Source organism: Leuresthes tenuis, unplaced genomic scaffold (genome assembly GCF_036924035.1).
Source record: "Leuresthes tenuis unplaced genomic scaffold, fLeuTen1.0.hap1 SCAF_10, whole genome shotgun sequence".
NCBI classification, from domain to species: Eukaryota; Metazoa; Chordata; class Actinopteri; order Atheriniformes; family Atherinopsidae; genus Leuresthes; species Leuresthes tenuis.
The window spans coordinates 14,616,389-14,637,771 of record NW_027325364.1 but is presented as its reverse complement, the minus strand read 5'-3'; the positions used below and the strand labels follow the sequence as shown (position 1 = coordinate 14,637,771).

Genomic DNA, 21,383 nt, shown 5'->3' with positions numbered 1-21,383 from the left:
GGGCTTATGTGTCTCGTAGCCTACTGTACGGAGAGCGCGAGTGAGGGAGCTCTACTTTGAGTGACGTCACCTCTCCCATGGCGTCAGATTGACGTAGCGCATACCAAGCACTCTATGTGGAGGCAGAGCCCACATAAATGCACTATTTGACTTTCTCCCCTCAGACGGCGCACATAAACAAACCCGCGTTACTACTCCACACACTTTGCAAAGCACCCATCAGCACTGACACACTCTTAGCTCACGGGAACGGACGTAGACACTCTCCTCACACTCGGGAGTTTGATCTTTTTTATTGTCTTTATTTGATTTGTCTACTTTTGTGCGTTAGAGAAACTAAGAGGAAGATCGCGAAACTTTCGCTCCGCTTTGCCTCCGGTGCATTTATGCCTCTTCGGTAACCCTGACAGCATTTTTAAACATTTTCTCTTCATTTTTTTCAACTCTTTGTGATTATTCTGGATGGAAAGGAGATACTTCATGCGTGGTTATTACCAAATGTAAAGACGGAACCGCTACAGCAAACCAGTAAGTAAACTGTGAATGAATGAATCTTTTATATTCTGCTGCTACTCTGTCAGACTTATACAGAGCCAAACCTCTCAGTTGTGTGCCTTCATTTTCACAATAACTAGGCCACGTGTCATGCTGATATATACCTTGATATCTTTTGTCGATTTGGTTCAACTTTCGGTGCCTAACCTGTTGATACGTGAGCCTTCAGCATGCGTAGCTGCTCCTGTAATGTCTGTGTGTGGCGTGTCCAAATTAAGCTGAATTCGATTTTAATTTGCGCTGGGAAGGTATCATATCCTTTCCGGTTGTCATGGAAATGAGATGCCTCTCACTCACACAATGAAGAGTGGAGTCAGGCACACAAATGGTCTGAGTGGAGAATAGTCTAACCTACATTCAGGCAGATCTGGGAGAATGGAATTAATGTTCTTTGATTTCTTCCCATTTCTTTTAAAGCCCCCCTTTTGTTGGATTTTGTAGGAAGTTGATAAATATGACATGGTATGCGTGTTTATTAGAGAAGTAGCTGATGTGTTTGAATTTATATAGTCAGTATGTGACAACTCAAGATAACTACTAGAAAAAAAATAACTATTTCTTGGAAACAGATGTGATTTCAATTTCAACGTCAAATTCGTGTTAATATACTGGTGGTTAGTTAAATCATCTCCTGAATCCATGTGGACTCGTCCTCTCCTCCCCCTGAGAACAGAAAAAAACTTATCCAAAGCCACGTCAAATTTCTGGTGCCCACAGTGAAATATGCCCGGAGGAAATGTGATGACAGCACATTGTTATACCAATACTATGTGATAAGAGATTAAAATGCCGAGTTCAGGTGCCTAACTAACTGGTTTTACCTTTTTCTCCTTTTCACACCCTCGGTATTACGCACGTAGACGGGCAGTTGTGACAGTCTCCCTCTCGGGGCTGATTTACAGTACTCATATATTTGTCTGGTCTCTTCTTTATGTCCTCTCTTTTCACTGTCTCTGTTTGCTGGAAGCCTCGCGCTGTCCTGGGTTATTGGTGTGTGGGGCTACCGGGGCCTACCGGCGCTCCGGGGCGCGTGCTTTGCAGCTCTTAAGTCGTTCTCTTGGTTACCGGTGCGCGCGGAGCCAGAGCTCCTCCGGCCGGCTCGGCTTGAGAGAAAAACGTGAGGGGACCAGTTTGCTCATAGGGGGGCACGACTGAATCCCTGGTGTGAAAGAAAAATGCTTTTTAAGAGAAAACGGTTTATTAAACCACTCAGAGAAGTTAAGAGCGCTTTTACGCACGATTCCAATTTTTTCCTGAAAAAGTTATCTAGGAATCAGACTGCTTTGGGTTGTATTAAATAGTATCTTCTTCATGTTACTATATTCTTTTCTAGACATTAATGATTTTTTTCTCAAGCCCATTCTGATGGCTCCACAAAGAATTTAATAATGACTTATCTGTTCCAAATCAGTCCTAATCAAATAAATGCTGTACGACTCGACTTGTTCATTTACCCTGCACGTTGATTCCTGCGTATTTTGAGGCGCTGTGAGGCATTAGATTTGTATAAGAGCCGCGTCCACACCAAGGAAACACCGAAAGAGTTCACAGAATTCTGGTGTATCCTCTCAGAATTTCCCCGCAGGTTTAGAATTTGGTGAAAAATGTTTTTTGTTTGTTTGTTTGTTTTTTTAATTTTTAGGTGTTTGAGCTGTTGACGTAAAGTTTGAAAGTCAGTTCCGAGGGTCGATGCTTGTCAGCAGACTGCACGCTGGGAGAGTGAGTGGTCTTGCAACTTGACAATACTTAAGAGTCTGTGGCGAAGAGAGAAATGGAGAAACTGTATACAAGAGAGTGTGCGACAAAAAGGGGGCGCTCTGGGCCTTGAAATCCACCAGTCACAGTGCGCCCCTTTACAGTTGACAGAGAGCTTGAGGCGCACAGCGCACACGAGTCCACCGGTTAGGTTTCAGGTCCGACTCTCCAGAATTTCTCTAATCGTTTGTCCCTCTGGATGAACCTTGAGCGGGTCGAAAAGGTGGCGATCAGAGGCAAGAGAAGAGATGGCCCGGACGCGTTGGCACAGACTTCTTTCATAAAGGTTCTTACTTTTGTAGGTGTGTAGGTGATTTTAGAAGTTTTTTTTCCTTGGTGCATTTATATTTCGGATATAAATTCGAAGATGTATTTAAATTATAACAAAAAGGGAGCAGATTTGTGTGTGTTAGAATGAAACTTGTCGCCCACATGTAAGTTGTGAAATGAGCCCATAGTTCTCAGTTGTGGTTCTTATTGTTTTCTTTGTAGCATGGATTCAGTGTTAAATGCAATCTCAAAACTGGCCTGTGTATGATTCAGATCTACACGTCTGCCTCATATTTGGTATTCATATGCATTGCATGGATGTAAAGTTGGCTACTTTATAGTTTTGGCGACCGGCAGCCCAGCACAGCAGTTTTCATCCACTTTCATCTCTCTCTGCATATCTTCTTTCGATTTCCTTACTTTGTCTATCAGATTATATTTTACAATCCACGGCTTAATTTGGGCTAAAATCAGATCGTTTTATAGTGTCTTTATTATGCCAAAGTCCTACTCTGTCCTAACATTTTTAGGATGTGAGAATGTTTTTTTAACCTCATATACAATTTGCTGGACAAAGTTTGGTCAGAGAATGTACAGAAGTCGTTCTCTAAAACCAAAATTACGAAAACATCAATAAGCCTTACTCTGTTTGAGTTTTGAATATTGCTGCGAGGAGATGACAGTGCCCACCTTTTCATTCAGCCCACCGTCACACTGGCTTTAACCCATCTCTCCTCCAGGCACAGGTTCGGAAGAGCGCGCCCAGCCGAGCTCGGAGCCCCGGCGATCGGATCCTTCTTCTGCGACGCCCGCCGAATCCTCGTCGCTCCAGGAGCCCAGTCCCGGTCGCAGCCACGCCACCCCTAAATCTCGGACACCCAGCACCATTCAGCGCGAAGCTCTTTCACCAGGTACAGGAGCGACCACTCAGATTGTTTCTTTCTTTCTTTTTTCTTTCTTTCTTTCTTTCCGTCTTTCTTTCTTTCTTTCTTTCTTTCTTTCTTTCTTTCTTTCTTTCTTTCTTTCTTTCTTTCTTTCTTTCTTTCTTTCCGTCTGTCTTTCTTTCTTTCTCAGCTGATGTTTTTCTGTAAAGTGCAGCTGCAGTGATAGGTCTCTTTTTGCTCAGTTATTGTGGCGTGTTTGATGACAGGTGTTTGGTGAATGAGGAAAACCGAACAGAATAAATTCATAACATCTCCCAAAAGTCAATTTAGCGGTTAAGAGTTGAGGTTAAATCAGAATTTAAGCATTTAGGCACTGATTCATTTAATTTCTTAAGTTTACTCTTGATGAAATACAGAAATGTGATTTAATTTTATGAACGTGCCGGTGATGTTTTCTATGTGCGCTTTAATAGCACTTCTTGAGCCTTAGTGTGCTTGTGTGTGTGTGTGTGTGTGTATGTGCGCGCGCGTGTGTGTGCGTGTCAAAATGTGTGTTGATGTCTCGGCTGTTAAGTGCGGATTGAGTTGACATTTCTATTGTTAAGATAAGAGATTTGTGAGACCCACACATCCAAATTCTGCGGGTGGGGGCTGATCATATGTCCAAGTCATCGATAACCGTAATGACTCAAGAAGCTCTTCAGAAGTCTCTATGACTAAAACTCGACAAAGTGTTGTTATAGGTAAATCCATTTGTATTGTTTAAATGTTCTTTATTTATGAGATGAATTATATAATGCTGCACCCATTTCCCAGACAGTTCGATTCCTGTCTTTTGTATATTAAATAGAATCTTAATCCCTAAAATATGTTATATGCTTATTATTCCCATAACGTTACTGGATGGTTGATGTATTTGTGAGTGCATGACTTTACCCACTGTGTGAAAGGTCAGCTGAGTTCAAATTAATTTGTTTCATAATTCACTGACAAAAAAAAAATAGATTTAAAAAAAAAAAGTGTTTTTGTATTTATGTCTGCAACTTCATGTTTTCATTTGTTAGATCTATGGCATTCTGACAATGAACAAGCGCACTCAGTTATTGGAACAGCTGCAGTTTGTCCAGTTGAAATGCACACCTCGAGGTTAGAAACTGTTTCCCTTCGCCTCACTTTGCTGCAGCACCTGTGTCTGACTCTGCTTGGGTTGTCTGTCCCCTTTCTTACACACACACACACACACGCACATACACACGCACGCACATTTGCATGCGAGTGTAATGAAGGCAATCCCATGGTGGTGCTGGAGTTTTGAGGGTTATACCGACTTGCTTTGGTGACATGAGAGTAAAACTTCGCCGGTGATGCAACGTTGTGCTGGTGTGTGCGAGAGGTTAAGCTTGTGAGCATATTTGTGTGTTTCTGAGAGAGGACTAGCCACCAATTAAAGGCAAAGGGTGAGTCTTGGCAGAAGTGGTTTTACAGGTTCTTTTTTTACAGGATGAGGGTGTATGTTATTAGCAGGTCCATGTTGGCATCTTGAACATCGCTGGTGATGAACACGAGTGTGCGTGTGTGCATGAAAGAAAAAAAACGTTCTTCAAAAGCTTCTCTACTAATCTGACTCACACAGACAAACATCAGAATGTTTCATCTTAACATTTCTCTCTTTCCCTTTCATTGCTCCTCAGGCAAAGTCAGCTCAAAAATGTGTAGTATTTAAACATGCTTCACAAGTTGCTCTGGGGCTGTGTTGGTAAATGACAGGTGCATACAGGCGGACTAATACCCGCTGGTTTGCGTTTGACCCACTGACACAACACAGAGAGCCACAAAGTTCACCACTGCGCTCTCCTCTCCTCATAGATTTTTTCCTCCTCCTCTTCTTCTGTGATGCTGAGAAAAAAAAGTCTTTGGGTATTGCACAGAAAGGCCCCATGACGCCCATAATGTTGCATGTGTGTTTTTCCACGTGGGCTGATAAGCTGGTCACTCGTAGCTTAGAAAGAAAAAAAAACAAAGATGACGTCAAGCACACGTAGGCCTACAGCTTGACTCATATCCTCAATTTGAAAAATAAAATCCTGCTTATTGCCACTGAGAGATACCGGGCTTGTCAGCATGTACTATATCTGACGTAAACGACTCGGTGTACCCACGGAAATTGTTGTTTTGCGCTTCTGTGTTGATGAATTATGGAAATTTGTTGTTTTGGTTGTTTGTTTGTTTCAAATTAGGCTACCACAATCCCAGAGATCAGACCTATCTAACAGAGCGCCAACAGAAAAAAAAAGAAAATTACAATATGTAGAAGAGTGTGTCCCCTATTGTTTATCCTCAATATGAATAGAAATCTTAACTCAATTAACGCTTTGAGTCATCCCTTTGTTTTGTTTTTTAATGGCCCCACAGCCAAAACACAAAATGCCTCTCTGGTGTAATTTAACTGTGCCAGAGCGGCTAAATAATGTCAGTCTGCCTCCTTGCACTTCGAGTGGCATATATGCGTGTTTTATAAGGCATATATGACCACAATAAGTTCAAGGTTATTTTCAAAATGTCTATGTTCTGACGCTGTTTATCGGAGTTAGTAGCCTATTGATGAGAATGAACTGTGTTTATATAGGCTATATATATATGTATATATATGTATATACACATACATACATACATACATCAAGTTATTGGACTTTTATTCTCGCTGAAATGGGGTTGGAGCTGCAAATAAAGCTACTCGGCTTTGATTCCCTGACATAGCCTGAGTGAGTCCGCTTGGATGGCGGTATTTGTGAGTGTTTAACAACAGCGGGACCGATATGTCCCGTATTTGACTAGACAAACATGACGCGGGGGAACCGGGGCGATTACGGCAGAGCGCGCTCATGCTGGTCGTCAATGGGCGCAGCGCTGTGTTGACAGTTCCCCGCTCAGGAGCGTCAAGCAAACACCACACAACCGTGGCTGCGTTGACACTCCTAACTGATTAATCCGCACACACTTAAACGTGCACGCCTCAGAGGCACGCACGCCAACGCAGGTGTGTATTGCGTAAAAAGTTTGATGGTATAAAAACATATGTTGTGGTGCTCTCACTCAGTTGATGAGGAGGTGGCCTGTTGCTGACTGGCTGAATTCAATCAAGGAGGAAAACTCAAGACATGCCGACTGGCGTCTGCAGCAGTTAGAGGAAATATGTGTGTCTGTGTTTCTGTCTGTATCTGTGAGTGGAGCCTATCTGTGTGTGTGTGTCTGTGTGTGTGTGTTTGGAGGGAGGTTGCACAGCCAGCATCCAACACCACCGTGGGGTTCCATTATTATTTAATGTTATCTCATCTGTTTTGCAATCTGACTAACCAGAGTATGTCCACCTACACATGCACAAACACAGCTACTTGAACTGGATCACAATTTTGCTCTAATAAACTGCAGCTTCCCTTGCCAAACTGTCGGGGAATCAGCTGTGTGTGTGTTCCAAGTATTTCTGCTAATCTTATCAAACCAAGTGCAAGAAGTGTGAAAGCAGGCGACTGAGTGAATGGCAAGACCTAAAATGATTTCTTCTAAGTGCATTTAAAAGTGCATTTAGATGAAACTTTTGGCAATATCTGGCAGTTTAAAAGCTGACAAAACTGCCTGTTCCAATAGAGCTGTGCAGAAATTTTAAATTGTAAGTGTTTAATTGATGGCCCTGTGTAGAGCAACTTCTGTGTGCATGTGCCTCTAATACTGCCTCCTTTCTGTAGATTTACTGTAGTGTCTTTGCTATACTGTGCTTCTGTTTGCAACCTTCCTTTTTAAGTAGTGTTGAACTAATATGGCTTTAAATTCTATTGTCTGAAACCAATTGTTGCTCTGCTACTGTTGCACTCTAGTAACACTCTGAAAATGCATTTTGAATTGAAAGCCTTTGGCCCAAAGAGCAGCTCTAACCTAAGTGTGTGCTCTGTTTCCCCGGCAGACATGCCCTGTGTGCAGGCTCAGTACGGGCCCGCCCCTCCAGGCTCAGCTTACTCCGGCCAGTCTTTCAGTTACCAGGGTGACAGCTACGGCTCTGACCTCATGACCCCTGACTACACCAAGCTGGACCTGGGTGGGGGCGAGATCTCTGCCGCAGCCACCACTTCCCTCCCCAGCTTCAATGTGTTCGTAGAGGGGAGCTATGAGCCCAAATCCTCCTGCCTCTACCAGATGGCCCCACATAGGCCCACCATCAAAAAGGAGGAGGAGAGCTACCCAACTGCCCCACCACTGGAGGCCATGTCCTCCTCTGCCATGTACTTTAAACAGTCTCCTCCCTCTACTCCCACCACTCCGTCTCTGCCACCGCAGCCTGGCACCTCTTTCCTGTGGGACGAGCAGCATTCCCTGGCCCCTCCGTCTCACCCTCACTCGCTGGGATCTGCCCTGGAGACAGGCCCTCTTAAGTCTCCTCGCTTTCCTCACTTCTACCAGCACTCGCCTCCCCACAGCGGTGGCAGCGTCGGCGGCTATGAGAGCCTGGGAGGAGGACTGGTTCGTACCTCTTCTTCGTCCTCCTCCTCCACCTCATCAGTGTCCCATCCTCATGGTCCACCCCTGGAGCAGCCCATGTACCAGCTGCACCGCGGAGCTGGGGGCAGCAGCCTCGCATTCCGCTCCCTGGCTCTTGGGCCTTGCGGCCCACTACTAGGAGACAGCCTGCCCTCACCTCCCCCTCGTGGACCCCAAGGAGAGGGAACATGCGCAGTATGTGGGGACAATGCCGCCTGCCAGCACTACGGCGTACGCACCTGTGAAGGCTGCAAGGGCTTCTTCAAGGTAAAAACTTTTTAAAGCTAATAAGTAATGCTAAAAGTAAGAGTGTTTTAGATCTCTGCTTTGAACCTCTTTCACTCTTTCACTTCATACAACTAAATGCACACACTAACATTCCTTACCAGACATTTCATTCTAAAATACAACCCAATATCTGTGAACTGACTGAAAACTGACTGTCGCATTTCATCCAAAATCATTTTTCTTGCATTTGCCTCGCTCCCACTCTACACCCGTCTCTGTGCCCTTTAAATCGTCTTCTGTGTCATAGTGAAAGCAAAGCACACCCACAGGGGTCATCTCTCTCAGCAACCAAGTGGGCAAAGTGTGTATTCAGTTCGTATGTGTGCATTGGGTTGGGTTTTACGCATTCTCACTCAGACAACCATGCTGCTCTGAAATTAGATGCAGTAAATATGCAATGGAAAAAGACTCTTGAAATCAAAGTTTCCTTTCAGCGTGTTGTATTGTGAATCAGTGGCCTCGGAATTGACCACATTTCGCTGACACAATATGAGTCAGTTAGAAATTCGGCTCGTCAAATGATTCAGTTTTACACGCCTCAACTTGCTGTCTCATATCCATTGTTATCACACACATGCTAACACACACAGCGCATAGTTTAACATCACAAAGAGACAGCTTTTAGTCAGACTTACTTCTCATTTTCCCGGTGCAAGTCATAAAACACAACAGATTTTGTAACTCGCTTTTCTGAAACGTGCAAGAAATTATATAGTTGTGTACAAATTGTGAAGCTTAGCAGCACAGCGCTTGAAATTACGTTGAACCCACATGAAATGACATTGAAGTAATTCCTTAGCAAAGTTTTTGAATTATAACATTTCCTGGTACGCTTGTTAGGCTTTGTATTGGTAGCTTGACACAAGAGAGTGAAAATTAAGTGACAGCCAGACCGAGGGTGCAAACACAGAGGTAATTGAATAATGCCTCTGGTAGGTGGAAATGAATTATCCTTCTTTTCAATTAGTTTCACAATTAGTTTTTATTTAGTAATTAATGAAAGCAGCGTCTGGTGGCAGCAGGCTGCAGGCTGTCTGCTTGCTGCAGCATTCTGCAGCCACAAAGCCTGTCAAACCTCGCTATGTTTCCTTTACACACACGTGCAAATGCAACCATGCACACAAAACATATGCGCACAACCACACATATAGAAAAACATGTATGTACACATTTTTCTGTGAGCTCCACCTTCAATCCAGAATGCAAAAACAGAAACTAAAACCTTTCACGCACCTGCTCTTTTTCACATATTCTCAGGCACATTACCGCCATTATCCTGATGGTTTTTTTTTTCTTTGTCCCCTGAAAATACTTCCCTGATTGCATTTAATTATCACCGAATAGTTATTACACATTAAGCCCTACTACAGACATGCTGTAAGTTATTGTTATTTCATTAACGCAATTTGAAGCACATTTTCCTGTGAATTCATTTTAGCTGTTAAACAAGAATTTTATTTTTTTTTCCTGCTTTTGTTATTTTTGGCTGAATAATGCATGCCACTCCATGCTTTCCACTAATCAGGTGAATTTATCAAAATGGGATTTTTTTTTTTGAATCAGAAACTACCTCAACTGTATGTATTAAACATAATGTTGGAAACAAAAAGGACGTTAGAATCATCAGATTTTTATGCAAATACTTTTTCCGTACTGTTATCAGCCAAAACATACGGGCAGCTCAGCTCACTGCACACTTTTTATTTTCCATCTTTGCAAAGTGTGTTAGTCATGCGTCAGTAACTGGTGGAGAAGATCGCAAAACAAGCTGGATGGTAATATACACGTATATTTTAATGCAAAAATGGGATATGTAAATTGATCAAACGCACAATACAAAATTAGATTTGTGTTTGTGAATGGTTTAGTACTTTCGATCAGGTTAGAAAAGTTAGTCAATGAAGTCTGCTTACATTTGGTACACTCACACTAACAAGGGGCCCTGAATAAACAGATAATGTAAAGAATACAAGCATCCACATTTTCATGTGTTTGTGTGTGTCCACCAGTACATGTATGCAGGCATCACAGTGACATCAGAGTATGTAACCACTCTGCTGAGATGCAATCAGATGAAGCAAAGTCACAAGAGGCCCAACTAATAGACACACACACACACACACACACATACACAAGCATATAGTAGTGGATAAAGACAGAAGAGACAGGAGGAGAAGGGCCGGCGCTCTCTCACAAGAGCCTAATTTATCAAAACTCTAATTGATCATTGAAAACTCAGCCTTTTCTTGGAAGCAGCTATCTTATGAATTAAGGCCTGGGGTCACTGAAGAGAGGACCTTTATCCTCAAACAACCACCACAGTTAACTCATTCTATCTCAATCTAAAGGCCACTTTTACTGGCAGCCCTAACTCCCTGTATGTTGCAGAAAAAAAACAAGGTTGTTGGAGTTGGAAGAAAAATAAATTACTGTATCTTTAAAATCTACAACCTCAGTGCCTCACAGCAGTGAGAGGACTCTGGTGTATTAACTGGTTTTCCTGATGAACAGTCACACCGAATGTCCTGTAAGTCTCTTCAGACTTTGTGCTTACCTTGCAGCAGATCTGTAAAGGTGCAAATAAATGCTGACACGTTACAGCTTCGTGTGTCCTCCAGTCTCTCGTGCAGCTTTACCCATATTCTAACTCTCACTATTCTCCCTCAATCACATTAATGACCATAACTAACTTATCCTCGCGCGCACGGGTCACTGGCCATTGAAGGGATGAGAGGGAGACATTCGCTGCGATCTGCGGTGCCATGGCAACGACTCTCATCCGGCACTGGCGCCCATTACTCGTCAGTTCCGCACTCGAGCCGGAGCATATGGAATAATTGGTGTGTTATTGGACTCCCGGGGGCATGGGCGTGTGTGGCGCAGAGGTTCCTAATTGGATTTATTTGTTTTGATGTGTTTTAGATGCGTTAAAGAAAAAGGGAAGGCCTCTTCCGAGCTTTACGTTTCTTTAATTTACAGTTTGTTCAGGTGCTGTCTGAGTGGACTCGTGGAGTCACAGCAAGACAGCGTATAAAATGCAAACGCTTCGCAAATGTCAGTAATTATAATTACCTGCCACGAAAGCGTAGCTGATAGTGGGTTCACACGGTCGTCGTCGAGACACATAATGTGTCAGGAGTGAGCTCAAAGGTGGTTTTAAGTAATTTGACCTTTTTTAGGCAGCAAGTTTTCTTATTTTTCTTCTGTGGGCAGATTTTGTCACAACCATACAAGATGCAGTAAACACACGTTACACACGAGGCATGAAAATGAAGCCAAGTTCAAAGCTGGTTCAGGTTCGACACACATGAGTTGACATTTCATGTAAATGACAGCTGATAAGCTCGGGTCTGAACGAGATGTTGACAGGCGTCGGCTGGTGTGATCCTGCATTTTTGACAGTGTAAGTGTTTTGTTGTAACAGATTTACACCACTGGCAAATACTTTTTCAAAGAGAATTAATCCTGCTGTCAAAAAAATACAAGAAATATGGTCCGAGAGGCTTCACTGGATTTCGGTTACAGTTCTACAATAACTGATATTAGTGTCCTTATTTTCATAACAGCAAAAATGTGATCATTTGCTTTAAAGGAAAAGTCAGTCACTTATACGCCACCCGTTTTCAACTTTCACGAGCACGCGGGATTGACACAGGTGCGCGTGCCCACAGACATGTGGAGGCATTCACTATCATCCCAGTAATCATTGTCTGTCATCCACACGGTAAACTCACCCGTCCCCCACGTGGCCCGTTTCTGATTTCATTTTAATAAGGTCAGTAATAATCGCGCGAGCCAGCCGAGGAGAAAACAGCTCCCGCGGGGCCCTTTGAGAGTGGCGCGATGCGAGAGGCCCCGAAGGTGCCACGAGCTGACCCGCGAGCTTCACAAACAATCTGATCACGCAGCTCTTACGGCCGCTGTCCCTTACACCCCCACCCAACCCCTCCCCGTCTCGCGGGACCCGGCTCGGCACGCCACGCGCTCCATCCCCATTGTCGGCTGTGGCGCTAATAAAATTGTCCCTCCTGCAGGCGAGGCTTGTTGGAAAATTAATTTTATCTAATTATACTGATGTCACTGTCGCCTTTCAGCGCGTAATTAAAATCTGACCTGCGAGCTTCTGCTTTCACTCTTTGATAGGGGAGAAAAATTGAATTAAACAAATCAAATATTAGGTGTTGATTGTGTTTGGTGGCTGATTATAGGTATGTCTGTTTCTTGTTTCTCCAGCGGACCGTGCAGAAAAACGCCAAGTATGTGTGTCTGGCCAGTAAGAACTGTCCTGTGGACAAGAGGAGACGCAACCGCTGTCAATACTGCCGCTTTCAGAAGTGCCTGAGTGTAGGCATGGTGAAGGAAGGTAGGAGATCCCACACCTGATTTGTAACACATAGCTCCCGATAGACATCATAACGTTTATTTGTTAAGGTGGTAATGACGTTTCATCTTGCATGTCAGACATCTAGTAACTAATAATCTCTCCAGTGAAGGAGGAGAGTGCATGACACACCCTTTCAGTCCGCAACAGTTTTAAAGCAATGACATATCTCAGAGTCAAGCAGACCAATACAATCAAACACTCTCACTCTTGCCATTTCCCTTTTATGTGTCATCACATCACATCTGCTATGCTGACTGGCTGCATAATGGAGATGTTTTGCTGATCTGTAGAGTCAGCATGACACTCACTCTGGCCTCATTTTCCTGAGGTTTCTCACCTGTCTGCACGTCCTGTAATACCCCCACCCACATTCGTACTGCACATATATGCAAATAAACCCACAGAACACACATATGTACTCAGATGTTGCGTTAATGCTTACATGTGTCTGTAGAGCAGCTCCACTGCCATCTACTGGCTCGTAGGCCCCTGTGTTGTGGCAATGTTGGAGAACTCCTGTGGAGATTAGAATAAATCGGAGAATTAAACTTCTTTGAGAATGCAGTATGAATGTTGCCATAATCGACTGAGAAAATCTTCTCACAATTGCCTCTTTTTTTCTTCTTTCTCTGCTTCACAGTGGTACGTACTGATAGCTTGAAGGGACGCCGAGGCCGTCTGCCCTCTAAACCAAAGAGCCCCCTGCAGACAGAGGCATCTCCCCCCTCTCCACCCCTCAGTCTGCTCTCTGCTCTGCTCAGGGCTTACTCCCACAGCACACCCCGAGACCTTGACTACAGCCAGGTACCCCACCCCCCCACGCCCCTGCTTAATTTCAGTCATAGAAATGCATGTGTTTTTGTCTCTTTTTTTTTTCTATTGTAACTTTCCTTCTCTCTGTGCGTTCAAACAGTTCAGCGCTGCCGACCCTCCGTCCTCCTCCTCAGACGCAGAGCACATCCAGCTCTTCTACAGGCTGCTCACCATTTCAATGGAGACCACACGGTGCTGGGCGGACCGCCTGCCTGGCTTCTCTGAACTTCAGCGTGATGATCAGAACCTTCTCATAGATTCTGCCTTCCTGGAGCTGTTTGTCCTGCGATTGGCTCACAGGTACGACCGGGGGAGAAAGAGGCTGTGTTTTACCTGATTAAAAATGTTAAAGCTTTTAATTTACCCTTAAACAGATCTCCACTCTTACACACCCAACTTAAACCTTTTCATTGACAACAACTTTGGCATCTCACATCACGTGTTAGAAAACAACAGTCATTTGATATCTTATACTGTTATTTTACAGTGTGTAAATACGCGGGCAAAGTTGGGTGCTGCTGTGTTGGTGTATCTCCAGAGTAGGAGGAGTGGAGCTGAGTAATCGCCATATGAACCAAATTATGAATGGAGTCTGTAGCTATGACAGCAGCTACACCCACAGAGTTCCGCTCGGCTCGTCTGATATCTGACGCACAGAGAGCTCTGTGTGTGTTCTGCAAGCTAAAACTGTGCTAACATTGTGAACTGTGAATTGACAGGATCAATTCCATCTAAAAGCTAGTCAGCTGAGAGACCAAAAAGGGCTGTTATGGAAGGAAATATTCAGCTGACTGGAATCAGAATAGAACTGACTTTATTTACTTTATGCATCCAGCAACGTGCACGTGTGTGTGTGTGAGCACGTGGTTGTCTCACTCGTGGATACCTGTGGTGCCATTATGACTGCGGTGGCCGATCTCTGCTTCAGAGTTACCCTGGGTAACTGGTTTGCTCTTGTAAGGCATGTTGCTGGTTAAATTTATGGGGAGGAGGGTAGATCGCACTACAAGCTCATCCTTTTGTCCGCACTGTCGCCAAGAGCAGAAGACCAACACAGTCAGACACACACAAGCACACTTACTCACACACCCTGACTGTGTAGAACTTTCTCTCCTCCTCCCAGTGGACGTCCAGGTGCAGGGTGGGTAGAGGATGGGTGGTGGCATCACAGTCCCAGCAGGAGGGGGACTCTGACTCACGCTAAAGGGTGGACTCATAGGGGCCTGGATCAAACACACTCACTCACACTCACACACACACACACACACACACACGAGCAAATGCTGCTCATGTTCCCATCAGCCAAACTCCCACGACACAGAGGAAAACACACACAAATGGAGCACTGTCTTACGTTCTGTTTCTTCCATGGGAGCAAAGGATGCTCATCTCTGACGCAGCCCTACATTGACCCTGTGTTGAACCAAGATGCCGTGCAGACCCCCTCGCAAGCGTGTGTCTGTCTACTAGTGATTGTGTGTGTGCTCAGTGTATGTAGAGCAAATTTGCTCCGCTCGTCTGGTCCGGCATTGCTGTAAGCACCCCGTTACCAAACAGTTTCTGTGGTTATTGGCTGATTACCGTGGTGACAGCGTAGTCAGGGGTGAGTGGAATGTGTGGCAGACATCCAGCTGTGCCTGTGTGCGTGCGTGCGTGCATCTGCTGGCTGCTTGTCTGCCAGCCTGTCTGTGTAGTTTTGATCATGTGCTACTATCAGACATCGGTCAAACATTATTATGAAATATTATTTAGCATTTAGCTCAATATATCAGAGGGATACTAACTTAATCATGACAGTATTGAATTTGTCAGCAATGAATAAATAGACTAGATTTAGCTTCATGTTCTTCTGTTTTCCATGTTTCCTCTCATTTGTTTGAGGCAGATTTAATTTGTTTGGCTTTTTAGCAACTATCCGTCAATGAATCATTTGAAGACATTACATCCATCAGACTCTCAGATAGTTTAAACCCAAAAAAAACCCACTTCTATAAATCACAAAAAATGTGATCTATTCATGCTGAATTAGATGGGAATTTATAAGAATAATTCTGTACTTGCACTGAAAAAAATGCACGTTTGTACGTTGCAGAATACACTATACCCTTCAGGGTTATGACCATTATCATTAGTGTGAAATGATTTATGACAGAGGTCAGGAAAGCAGACTCATGATTGAAGGTTCCTGACTCAAACTTCAGTTTAGGAGAGGGGATCTGAAGAGATGAAGTTAAAAACAGTTAATTCATTGTTCATCTTACTTTTTAACATATGGACACCTCCCTGCCTTGCACATCATCTTCCAATACCCGCTCCCCCTTTTTTTTGGTAAATAATATACAACTTCTGGCATGTTTGACATGTTATTTTTTTAGCTTTCACGTGTCATTTATGACATTAGATATAATGTCAGGGTTAACGTAGGGAAGTATCATCCTTTGATGCGCATGATAACACAAAAAAATTCATCGTTGCTTGATATGGTATTAATGTGCTGATTCATGAGACTTTAAATAAGGGTTTTGGTCCTGATAGCTCCAGCTAATTTAGAAAATGCCTATTTTTATGCATGTTTGACATGGCAAATTTTGGCTTAAAGTGGGTGGGGTATCTCTTTTTAACTGCAGTGAGGATAATTAGACACAAATGGCACTGCGTCTTATCCTCATAAATGCTAAACCAATGTTTGCACAGGCTGTAATTAGAGGCTTTCCTGTCACCATTTCCCTTCTGCTTTGCTACCTTTCAGTTTGGACTATCATCTGTTTTCCTCTTTCTCCCTTTGTCCTACATCCTCCCATCTCTTCAATCTCTCCCTGCCCACCCTTTTCCCATCCTCTTCAATGTAACTGCCCTGCGTTCTTCACCGCTTGCTCTCCTTCCCTTTCTGCCTAATGGTAAAAAAGCGGGATGTTGTGTGTCGTGAGTAAGTGATGGTTAAATACATCTGAGAAACGTTTCATTTGCTCATTAAAGCTTTGTGTTTCCACTGCACGCCACAGCTTGGGCACATTAAAGCCATAACAGTTTACCTATCAGCAAACACACACACGCACACATAGAGCAGCCCTCTGCCCTAACCCTTCACCCCACCCTGCCACAAGGAAACACAGGAATGTTTTAAAATGCTGTAATTTGGAAAACACAACCTTAATCAGCTGCATGCCCGTGTTTGATGTGTGTCCCATTTCTGTGTGAGTTTGCATACTGCCAGGTTTCCTCATTGTTTTTATTGTAATTGTTTCCTTGCCCCAGTATCTCAAGCTATATTTACAATACATGAGGGAAAAATAACAGCGTTTCATTGGAATGGAGAGCTAACAAGTTCCCGTTTCCTTTGCTCTCTCTGTTTCTCAGGTCCATGCTATCAGAGGATAAGCTGGTGTTCTGTAACGGCTTGGTGCTGCACAGGTTCCAGTGCCTTCGTGGGTTTGGGGAGTGGTTGGACTCCATCAGGGACTTCTCCACTCACCTCCAGAGCCTAAACCTGGATGCCTCCGCCTTCGCCTGCCTGGCTGCCCTAGTACTGCTCACAGGTAACAACAGATTAGAATTTGCAAAGTAACCCGTGCGAGAGAAGAAAATTAGAGCAAAAATAGTCTGCACTGACGCTACATCTACACAGACCATACAAGCTATTTTTACATAAATAAAGTGACGCAAAAACTCACACACTTTCCCTTTTGGTTTGTCAAGAGTTTTGCCTTTGGAAGATTCAGTGTGACCGTGATCAGGTGGATACACCCACTAACGTCACACATGCGCTCAAAGACACACGTGTGCATGTGTGTTCTCATACGTCTCTGCCTGCAACAAGAACCCGATACCCAGAAGCACCTGCTGCACCTGCCACACACCTGGCCTTCTAATCAGTGTTCATGGGTGAAAAATGGAAGCTTTCTCCATGGACACACATTAGAGATGTAACAAAAGAGACAACAGTCTGGTTGTTGACTAAATGCATTAGAAAAAAACCTGGCCCAAGGTGACAGGGGATATGCTGCAATTAAGTGTTAACATTTCATTCTTTACAGCTTTACTCCAGAGTTAGATTCTGTGCATTAACGTGCAGTGAGTAAAATTGCCCTCCTTCTGCTGTAAGCTTCCGTACCTCACCCTGCCCCCGCCACCTCCTCTTCCTCTACCTCTTTTTTCTGTCTAAGCCCTCCAACCCCATCCTCGCTCTCTGGGGGAGCACTTAACTCTGTGCCTGATCGACCAGTCCACTGTGGAGCATGGCTCTGGAATGGCGTCTGCGGTGTTCTCAGTGGCTCTCTGCCACCTCGGCAAATCATGCAGCGCACAGCCACGGCTGAGCCACCAGAGCCACCAGGCGATCGACCACTTCAGAGTGGCCTGTGCAGAAAGGCAGTCATCGATCTCTCCCCAGGTGCTCACGCACATAGAGAAAGAGTGGATAGGGAGAGCAGGAAGAAAGGCGGGGAAGTGAAAGTGTGTGAGAGGTCTGAAAGGCGCGGTAGAAGGAGGGCTGGAGTGACTCTGCAGCAGCAAGCAAAGCAAACAAAAGAGTCACATAAACAAATAATAAATAAGCTTCAGATAATAGATACCTCAAAGTGAGACTGGTCTTAGAGGCAGCCTCCCTGCAGCACTGACCGGCTTGTATGTGTACTTGTATATATGTGGGTAAGTGTGTGGGGGCCCGGACACCCTGTTCTCTGCAGAATGAGTTAGTGTCACATTAAGCCTGGTACGAGTGCTACTGGAGTTGCTATGGGCTGCACTGTGTGTGTGCATGTGTGTGTGTATTTCTAATTTGATTAGGCTGCTCACAAGGCCACATAATCAGCTAATCGTTAGACACTTTTGTATTTATCAGAGTCTTAGACTTTTGGGTTGCAAGATTAATTTGGGCATTCATTTTCTCCGAAATTTTTTATATAATATACATAGTTAATGTGTTGTTACATATATGTGTAATATACATGTATAGTGTGTATGTGTCCATACACAGCATGCAGGAGGCTTATTAGGTTAGGCTTTGTATTGATCTGTACTGAATAAGACAGGTTAAGGCCTGTTAAGAACATGAGCCATACAGGCTAATGAGGTGGAATTCAATAGAAAACAAGATATCGCTAATGTTATTTCAGCTGAATGAGCTCTGATGTATAAATACGTGTGTTTTGTTTTCCGCTGACTTAATTTTTGCCATTTAATGAATTACCCTCCTAACATCTGTGTATGTCTTTCTTTCTATCTATAGAGCAAGTCCCAGGTCTAAAGGACTCAAAGCGGGTTGAGGAGCTGCAGAATAAAGTCATTTGTTGTCTCAGAGACCACCTGGGCTGTGGCCCTTCCTCCTCCTCCTCGTCCAAGGCTGCACCTCCTCTGAGTCGCATTCTGGGTTTAAGAGCAGAGCTTCGCTCTCAGAGGACCCAGGGCCTTCAACGAATCTTCTACCTGAAGCTGGAGGACCTGGTACCGCCCCCACCATTGATTGACAGGTTTCTGGACACTCTGCCATACTGACGGCTCGGGCTGAGCTCACAAAGAAAAACCCACGTCACATTGTGATCAGACCTCCCCCTCCCCAAGGAGCATGCATACTCAGCCAGAGGAGAGATGCAGTCCCTTCTGACTGATGCAGAGCAGAGAGAGCCAATCGAAAACTTCTCACTCAACGGAACAACCAAACAAGAACGCCTTTCGCTCAAATAGAGAACCAACAAAATGCTTTTCACCTGTATAAAAGACAATTACTGAAACTCTCTACCACTTTTTATTTGATCCTCCCGATTTTCTCACACGGGGGAGGGTGATGAGATTGAGAAGGACGACAAAAAAGAAGACTTTTTACTGTCCTTTCTCCATCTGGGTGGCAGCTCATTCTGCAAAAAAAGAAAAAAAAAAGCTTATGAGTACTGTTTATCTGTGTTTTGGCCTGGGTCATTCTGTCTAAGGACTTATTTTTAGAAAAGAGGAGGTGTCAGCGTGACAGAATGTTTTTTCTGAGCTGTCGATGTCACAGAGAGACACCAGTTACCTCATGCTGAAATGAGGAATGTGAGGGATTTCATACTGAAATATACCGAAAGGTCAAAGGTCAGACAGCATAAGAATAGAGAGGAAAAAAAAACAAAAAACATGTCAAAGCAGAGCGCAGATATTTCATAAACACATGAGGTGGCTGTAGTGGTGGGCTCTTAATTACAAGTGCAATTTCTTAAGTGCTGTCTTGCCACAAAAAGAAAGAGACAGAGGATGAACGGTCTAATTTCAAACTCTAAATTATTTTATTACAAAGACTTGTCCTGTGCTGTCAGTAGCTAAACAAAAGAGATGCAGTCTCCATCTGGCTTTAGACAGCAGAGGAGATACTGTGCACTAACAATCGATGACTGAGTCACCCAGACTTGAACTTACTCTACTATGTTTGTTTTTTATTAACTCATTTTGAAATCATACTGTAGGTCGAGTAAGACTGTGGAGAAATGAACATGGACAGAAATTGGCTTTTTGAAGCACTTACACCCCAAGAAGGGCTAGAAGCACAGACACACACCCTACCTGCTCACCTGAAGGATGGCGAAGAGTCGGGGAGAGGAGGGTGCTCGACAGATAGCTGCACGGGGTGAAACATTCCACATTCTTGCTCTTTTTTTTCTTTACATTTCTATTGTGGAGGCTGCGTGAGAGTGCTGAGGACATTATGTCTTTCTTTGTGCGCTTAGAGAAGTCAGGATCATATGCATGGTGTGTTATAAGCTGTTAAGAGCTGCCATAGCATTTCAGCTCGACCTGTGGTTGTGTCGCAGACTGCAGCTCTATGGGGATCTCCCTGAGCCTCCACCACCCACTCACACCCTCACAACAGCAGTTTTAAAATGAAAAAAAGCAAATTATATAGATATAAATATAATATAAATATATATATACATATATATATATACAAAACTAATATTTTGAAGTGTTTTTAGCTTTTTCAAATATTGTGGTACGAGTTGTGCATTGTTTTTTTGAAGAAGAGAAACAAAAAAGAAAAAAAAGTTGCTGTTTTTTTCAATGTCCCTTTTTGGTTAGAGTTTCCTGTTCGATTTTTTTTTCTTTCTCTTTGGTTCACTGGATTTTCTGTTCAGCACTTTGAAATCATAAACTAGTTCTGATTATTCTGACCTACCGTGTCCTGTGTTTCAGTTTTTTACCAACTTACTCCTTCTCACTAAATGCAAAAACACCCAAACATAAGTGTTTCAAGGCTCCTTAAAAGTAACCCAAATTTGATATGGTTTTACATAGAATACGTGCGCGTGTGTGTATCTTGTAAGAGACAAAAGCCTCTTGACAGCTAAAAGGCCTCGTCTCTCCCCTGAGGGACCCTCGGGCTCTCACCGAGAGTAGAGGGGGATTAGGAGAGTGAGATGGGAAGGAAGAGGGAGGAGAGGAGAGCTTTATGTTAGCATGAGGTCCAGATCAGCCTCCAGCCTCGTTAAACAACATCGATCGCCACGGTGACATTTCACAGCACATGCCGTCTATACTGTCACTGCCATCACTCACTTGCCATCCTGCACAACATTGAGAGCATTACGCACACTCTACCTCGAACAGCCAGGTGACAGATAGTTACTGTGAGAGTGAAACCGCGAACAGATGAATCTGTGTGAGTGTGAGTGAGAAGGAAGGACAAGAAAGAAGTGTATCAAAGCAGAGGTTAGAGTGCCCCTTGTATCTATGCATGTAATATCTATGATGTGACACACAATGCCCTCATAATTAAATGCATCCCCTTTGGACAAAGTATACATTTTAAATACCAGAAACATATTTGCTTTCAATGAAGAATGTGAATCAGGAAATGCCATAAAACACCTTCAGTGTGTTTTTACTGCATGTCCTTGTATGTGTCTTTGTGTGTGTGTGTTATTTTTAAGACAAGTCAA

General features: G+C 43.8%; 1 protein-coding gene across 2 annotated transcripts; it reads left to right on the top strand.

The window, feature by feature from the left end:
- Window positions 1-2,403: 2,403 nt before the first annotated feature.
- nr4a3 (nuclear receptor subfamily 4, group A, member 3) lies at window positions 2,404-20,616 on the top strand. Of its 2 annotated transcripts, none has more exons than XM_072394334.1 (8): window positions 2,404-2,612; window positions 3,321-3,491; window positions 7,423-8,261; window positions 12,516-12,645; window positions 13,307-13,470; window positions 13,580-13,779; window positions 16,837-17,015; window positions 18,707-20,616. In XM_072394334.1, the coding sequence occupies exons 1-8, from the start codon at window positions 2,510-2,512 to the stop codon at window positions 18,970-18,972; spliced, it is 2,052 nt and encodes a 683-aa protein (XP_072250435.1). In that variant the 5' UTR covers window positions 2,404-2,509; the 3' UTR covers window positions 18,973-20,616. The 2 variants fall into 2 exon arrangements, with proteins under 2 accessions (XP_072250435.1, XP_072250436.1); XM_072394335.1 differs by lacking the exon at window positions 2,404-2,612 and adding an exon at window positions 4,529-4,610 and having other exon boundaries at window positions 3,329-3,491.
- The last annotated feature ends 767 nt before the right edge of the window (window positions 20,617-21,383 follow it).